Genomic DNA, 6,933 nt, shown 5'->3' with positions numbered 1-6,933 from the left:
CTTTTCCCCTTCCCTTATTAGCATAGCTCCTCCTTTTCCCTGGCCTTGCCTCCTAAGTGTCCCGAGACTCCAGTCCTTCTCTCCGGAGCTCATGATTATGCAGTAGTCTTATTAGCGGGGCCCGCCCCTAGGCCCCGCCCGGCTCCCCCCAAGGCGGTAGCGGCGGCAGCGGTGGCGACATGAGCAGCGGGGCGGCGTCCGGGACAGGGCGGGGGCGGCCCCGGGGCGGGGGGCCGGGGCCCGGGGACCCCCCACCCAGCGAGACACACAAGCTGGTGGTCGTGGGCGGCGGCGGCGTGGGCAAGAGCGCGCTGACCATCCAGTTCATCCAGGTAGTGGGCCCTCACCCCGGGGGGGTGCCCCCGGGACCTAGAACTGAGCCCTTCGGGAGATCCCTGAGACCCCGATTTCCCCCTCGATCCATCACTGAGACCCTCCTATGAGACCTTCTGATCTTAAAAAATCCTCTCAGATTGTGACCCTGAGCCCCCCCTCCAGTGCCTCCACCCCCTACACAAGGGACCTATACTCGCATCCTGAGACCCACCATCCCTCCTCCCAGTACCCAATACCCCGCTTCCCTGCTGACTTGACCCTGAGCACCTCCTGGGAGCGCCCTAGATCCAGAAGTCACCCCATTTAGACCCTAAGCATTCTCATAGGCCCCCACCCCCAGGTGTCACTTCCCCCTACCCTGAGCCCCATCTCCCCAGATCCCAGATTCCCCTCTGAGCCACCCAAAACCTAACTGGGAGATTACCCTAGTCTAGATACTTACCTCCCCCAGAATCTAGAAATTGTGCCCAGACTTTGCCTGGGGCCCATCCAGTACCATCTGGTCCTGAGAGAGGCACCCTCAGACCCAAGAGATTTCAGAAAGATCCGCCCTTTGGCCATTCCAGAGAATTCTTAAGACCACACGTCCTGTCCTGGGGATCCCCCATCCCACCAGACCCAGACCTCCACCCTCCCCCAGGGAAAATCACCCACTCCTCCATGTTGAGTTTCTTCCACTCTAACTCCTTGAGCACCTCTCAGAAACCTCGGCTAGCCCCCAGATCACCTCCATGAAGAAGCCCCCAGATTCTTGACACCCCCAGAGAGACCCACTCTTTAGGAGTTTCTCTGACCCTATAAATGCATCTCAGGGTGTCTGAGACTCTCTAGACACGTACCTATATTCTATGATAAACCTCCCAAATGTGCACCTTGGGGCTCTCCCCAGCTCTCACCCCAAAATTCTCCAGCTATGTTCTGAAGACACGCCCGTAATCCCCCCATGGCGCGGTCCCTGCACCCTCCCTTCAGGACAAGCCCTCACCTAGCACCTCTCCCCTAACAGATGGGATGCAGCTCTCAGACCCCCAGCTACCAGATCACCCCTTCTCTCCTGAAAATCCACCCCTGCCCAGGAAACCTCCAGCCCATTCCCAAGGGAAACCCTCCCACCTTAGAGAAACCTTAGAAAGGTGTCTGCTTCTGAGATGCTACTGCAGAGGGCCCTCGGTCCCAGACCCCTCAAGAGACCCCAGCCAGTGCCTGCATGGGAGCCCCTGCCTATAAAGAAAAAGGCCCCGGCCCTGGGCCCCTTGCACCCAGGGGCAGACCCAAAGCTGGCCAAAGGCCTGGCTGGAGGCTGGCCTGACCCAGGCAGGAAGGGAGGGGCCCAGCCTGCGGGCGGGGCAGCTTCTCTGCTGCTGGATTGGAACTGGGACCTTCCCCTGGGAGGAGACACTAGAAGCTGCCGGAGAAGGAGGGGGAGAGGGAGGAGGAGGAAGAAGAAGGAGAAAAAAGGAGGGAAGAGGAGGAGGAGGGAGAGAGATAAACAGGCAGCTATTCAGATACAATAATAGCTCCCAATAACTGAGCACCTACTATATCCAAGCTATATGTTAAATGCTTAACAGGGATCTCCCCCGAATCTCACAAACGCTGGATTAAGTGTAGTCCTATTTTTATCCTTATTTTCCAAATGAGGAAATTGAGGTTCAGAGAGGGGAAGTGATTTGTTCAATGCCGCACAGCCAGGACGTAATCACCATGTGGGAGATGTACTTGATACCAGAAAGAGAGAGGACCAGGAGAGACTCGGAGAAAGGAGACTAGGTAGGGTGGGAGGAAGGAACAGAGATCCGCAGAGAGGGGAGCAGGGACCCAGAAAGAAGTGGGGGAGGCAGAGCCCAGGGGCAGGGCTACATCACCTCTCCTGGGGCACTGCAGGAACTGTGGTAACAGTGTCTTCTCCCTGTCCCACCAGTCCTACTTTGTGTCTGACTACGACCCCACCATTGAAGACTCCTATACGAAGATCTGCACGGTGGATGGTGTTCCAGCCCGGCTGGACAGTGAGGGCGGCAGGGAGTGGATGGGGGGATGGTGGTGGGGCTGAGGGCTCCCAGGAGCGGCTGGGGGGCAGGGAGCCTCATCCCCACAGCGGCCCCTCTCCCCCTGTCTGCAGTCCTGGACACAGCAGGCCAGGAGGAGTTCGGTGCCATGCGGGAGCAGTACATGCGCGCTGGCCACGGTTTCCTGCTGGTGTTTGCCATTAACGACCGGCAGAGGTGAGAGGAGCCAAGGGTGGCCGAGCAGGGCGGACCGGGGCCGAGCTGCTGGCTAGACCTCAGGCCTCTGGCTTCATCTGCAGTTTCAACGAGGTGGGCAAGCTTTTCACGCAGATCCTCCGAGTCAAGGACCGAGACGATTTCCCCATCGTGTTGGTTGGGAACAAGGCAGATCTGGAGACACAGCGCCAGGTCTGGGACACTCTCCCCACCCCCCCTCCCCCCATCTCAGCCTGGGAGGCTCCTTTCAGTGCATCTCCTCACATCAGCACCCTCCTCTGGCTTCCCTGGTCCCGCGCCCTCCGTTGTCACACACATCTAAATGTGTTGCCCCCAAATTGTATCTTCTGCACGTAAGACTTCCCAGAAAAGATGGCTGGAGGGGACCGAGGGCACCTGCGCCCATCCCCAGGTCGACAAGCTCCAACTCTGCTCCATCCCCACCTCCAGTCAACCTCCCACTCGGGCCCCCCACTGCCCCTGCCCCTTCCCTGCTCACAGCCCTCCCTTGGCTCCCCGTGCCCCCCCCCCCGAGAACTCCAGCTCCTGCACTTGACACTTAATTCCCACCATGTCTTGTCCCTTCCTTTCTCTGCTCTCACCACTTCCTATACACAGAGTGTCTGTGATTTCCACACAGAACTCAACTTTCCGATTAAGCCTTTGGGGGTTTCCAGCCCTCTGTTGCGGGGAACACCCTGATTTCTCTGCGGGAGGAACTCAGTCATCTGGTGTTCAGAAGGGCAAACGTCTACAGAGCCTTCCCTGACTCCTTACTTAATGGAGCCAAACCCTCTTGGCATGTTCCCCATGATCTCCTTAGAACTTTTCCTCTTCACTTGACCCCCACACTAGGTCACCCCCATTAGAGCATAGTGTGTCTTTCTGCCTGCCATGGTTAGGCCCCACCCTGAGTACAGACACCTGACTCCTCCCGCTGTCCCCCTCCCAGGTGCCCCGATCTGAAGCCTCTGCCTTTGGTGCCTCCCACCACGTGGCCTACTTCGAGGCCTCAGCCAAGTTGCGTCTCAACGTGGACGAGGCCTTCGAGCAGCTGGTGCGGGCCGTCCGGTGAGCAGAGCGCCCTTCTCGTTGTCCTTGTCCCCAGCCCGAGACCCAAACTCACCAGCTTCTTCCCACAGGAAGTATCAGGAACAAGAGCTCCCGCCCAGCGCACCCAGTGCCCCCAGGAAGAAAGACGGAGGCTGTCCCTGCGTCCTCCTGTAGCCCCGGGGGGTGCGAGAGGAGCAACCAGCATGAGCTCTGGGGACCAGCAGCGCTCACCGACCCTGTTTTCCCATCTGGGTTTCCCAGGATACACTACACCCCCACCCGGAATTCCTGGCCTCCTCCAGGACATCGCCACTGTGTGCCTTCTGCCAATGCCTCCCTTCCCCACCCAAGCCCCTTATTGGGGTGAGGGGCTCCCGGGCATCCGGGTCACTGCTGTATATAATCCCCTCTCCACCCCCAGGGAAATAAACATCACTGCCAATGTCAGAAAGTGCTTCTTGAAAAGGGAAAAGGGCTCCGGGGCGGTGGGTGAACTCAGGGCACACACAGGTAAAAGCCTCACTCCACCTGCCACCATCGGATCTAGAACCCTTTGCTTGGTGGGGAGGAGGGGGTGGGCTGCGCCAGAGAATGAGCCAAGCCAGGTGTCTGGACCCCTGCTTCGCCTTCAAGGGTGGGGGGCATTCTGCCCTTTTGTGTTTGGGTGGGCATTTTGCTGGGATGGGGTTTGACATCTAAATTTTTTTTCTTTGCTGGTAAGTTCTAGAACTGCACTGTTCAGTAAGGTAGCCAGAAGCTACATGTGGCCATTTAAATTTATTGGATAGTGGTGTTCCAGAAGGGTCCCAGGATCTTGGAAACAGGCCCCTGCTACAACCCCTGCTTGCCCCCTTCCCACCTCCAATATATATTGAGAAAGACCTGTTGGCTACAGGAGGGTGAAGGGACAAGGTGGGCGGAATGGTGTCCAAGAGGCTGGCTGGCAAGTTCTCATTTCCAGAAAGTTCCCAATTGCGCTGACAGCTGAGTGCAAAGTCTTAATCCAACTTGGGGCCAGTGTAGACACATTCCACCTGAGCCTCTCTCCTGGGAAGGGCTGACGTGTGGGTCTTCTTAAGGCCACCCCCAAATAGTTCCTAACTGGCTTGTCTGGGAACGCTTGGATTACCCCCATAGTCCACCCAGGACCAATTCTGCAATGTCCTTGCTAACCTGGAATGCTGGCGCCAGACTGGGAGACCACTCCTCGTCCATCTCCCAAGCCTGACAGGCGACCCTGAACCCCAACACCTAGTCAACACAGCAGGCCAGAAACCTCAGCCTCAGTCCCCGTGCCTTGGAACTTTGATCTCCACCTGTAACCGTCACCAATCAATGATCTACTCCTCCTACCTCCATGTCTGCTACGTTTGGACAGAACCTCTGGGCCCCCGGTCCCAAACGGCTCCCCTCCCACCCACCCCAGAACCCACTCCTGGTTCGAGGGTAGATGATGGCCCCTGGCAGCCGCTCTGCCGCCTTTACTCAAGAGCTGTTGGGCAAGTGCCTCTGTCTTCCCAGCTGTAGAATGGGGGTGATCATAGCGCTACTTCCCAGAGGCCTTTAAGAACCAATCTGCACCCAGAAGACAAACAGCATTTGGAGTATACTAAGTGCTCTCTATCGGTGACGGAGGCCCTACTGTTCTCCTGCCCCAGAACCATGAATGTCCCTCTGTATTCCAGATTAGAACAATGATTAGCTAAATATCCCTTTCCGGGTTTCATTATCACAGAATCCTTGGCCTGTGTTCAACCTTCCGCCCTGGGAATAAGCATGGCTCCAAGTATTGTGTTGCAGGTTCACTCCCTCTAGCCCCAGGACCTCAGCTCACCAGGGACCCAAGCCCTGCCGGACAAGGAGGGAAGGGGGGGGCGGGTTCTATCACTTTCCAGACCAGGTCTGACCTCTCTACCTAACCCCAGCCGGAGGTGAGGCACTCTTGGGAGTCTGTGGAGACCTATGCCAATTTCTCCCTCCCTGGGTCCCCATCATCACAGCCCTAGCAGGCCTTAGTCTTTTTTGCATTGTCTATCGGCGCCAAGTTCTTGCCTAGGACACCCTGCTTCTTTAAGGACAACGATGTGCTTTGCAGAGGTGACAAAAGCTACCGCTTACCCCCAGAAAAAAGCACACATACAAACCCACACGACAACTGGCAGGCCATTTTTGGATGGTTTGCGAGCACCACCTATCCCCAGCTCATCAGGCAACAGTGAAGAGGCTGGCGTGGCCTCCTTGGCATCTCCCAAGGTATGTGTGCGCCTCTCTGGTTCCCGTCCTCCCCGAGGCTCTGGCGGGCCCTGCCGACGATTCAAAGTCTCTCGGGGTTCTGATGTCCCTCTTAAAACATCTTTGCCACCCTCTCCCCCTTCTGCCATCTCTTGGACCTCCAACAATCCTCTTGGGGCCTCCTGTTATGGGTAACGGGCGCTAAGTGCTTCAAACATTCGGTTTTCCTTCATCTCGACAAAAGCCCATTTTTACGAACGACAAAGCTGAGGATTCGGGCTGGTATCCAACTCACCTGGTCAAGTGCTGGAGCGGAGATCCAAGTTTGGGCAGTTGACTTCCAAAATCCAACCACAAGGTTATCCCGCCCCCAAAGGGAGGATGCTGGCCTGCAGCCCACCTTCTGAACAATCCACCCACTTTCCCTAGCAGAGCTCCTATCTGAGGCAACGCTGATCGTGGCACCTTTGGCTCCAAGTGGACACACCAGCCCAGAGCCTGGAACATGCCACCGCCTCAGAGGCTGCACCCCAATGTGCCACAGGCCATGGTACGAGGACACCAAGGTCCATCCTCACCCCTCCGAACTCCATTGATTCTAGAAAGCCCATGGTCCATCACTGACTCTCCCATTAAGATCCTTAAATGTTACTGTAAAACCAGGATTCTGGAGTCGTTCACATTGGTGATGGTCTAGACAATATCCAAGGTTATAGAACAACAGGGGCTCTTCCTCAATTTCACGACGAAGGGAATCTATCTAGAATGCAGATGGTCTACCCTTAAATCTCACACCGGGTCAGTACCTACCGACCAACCACCATCAGTGCTGAAGCCAGGGTTCTAGAATACCAATAGTCCATTCTTGACAAGGGTCCGGGCTCTCGAGTGACAACGGCTTACTCACTTCTTACACGCTGGGTTCCAGTTGACCTCCAAATTGTTAAGTCTTATTTTAGAACGCTGCTCCTCAAACTTGAGTGTGTATTAGAATCCTCCCAGGATCTTACTAAAAAGTGGGTTCTGACTCAGCAGATCTGAGACTCAGCCCTGGAGTCTACATTTCTACAAGCTCTTGTGTGTGGGG

At 56.5% G+C, this 6,933-nt stretch overlaps 1 protein-coding gene across 1 annotated transcript; it reads left to right on the top strand.

Moving 5' to 3' along the window:
* Positions 1-164: 164 nt before the first annotated feature.
* RRAS (RAS related) lies at positions 165-4,065 on the top strand. Its single transcript, XM_036068241.2, has 6 exons — positions 165-332; positions 2,258-2,345; positions 2,459-2,561; positions 2,645-2,753; positions 3,514-3,632; positions 3,704-4,065. The coding sequence occupies exons 1-6, from the start codon at positions 180-182 to the stop codon at positions 3,786-3,788; spliced, it is 657 nt and encodes a 218-aa protein (XP_035924134.1). The 5' UTR covers positions 165-179; the 3' UTR covers positions 3,789-4,065.
* The last annotated feature ends 2,868 nt before the right edge of the window (positions 4,066-6,933 follow it).

Source organism: Halichoerus grypus, chromosome 15 (genome assembly GCF_964656455.1).
Source record: "Halichoerus grypus chromosome 15, mHalGry1.hap1.1, whole genome shotgun sequence".
Lineage (NCBI taxonomy): Eukaryota > Metazoa > Chordata > Mammalia > Carnivora > Phocidae > Halichoerus > Halichoerus grypus.
This window is presented reverse-complemented; position numbering and strand designations above follow the sequence as displayed.

What these genes read in the sequence shown, in the direction of transcription:
- RRAS (XM_036068241.2), top strand. Translation starts at nt 180, where the DNA reads ATGAGCAGCGGGGCGGCGTCCGGGACAGGGCGGGGGCGGCCCCGGGGC. An exon ending in TGACCATCCAGTTCATCCAG is followed by an intron (nt 333 to 2,257) that starts GTAGTGGGCCCT and finishes CTGTCCCACCAG; the next exon opens with TCCTACTTTGTGTCTGACTA. An exon ending in GCCATTAACGACCGGCAGAG is followed by an intron (nt 2,562 to 2,644) that starts GTGAGAGGAGCC and finishes CTTCATCTGCAG; the next exon opens with TTTCAACGAGGTGGGCAAGC.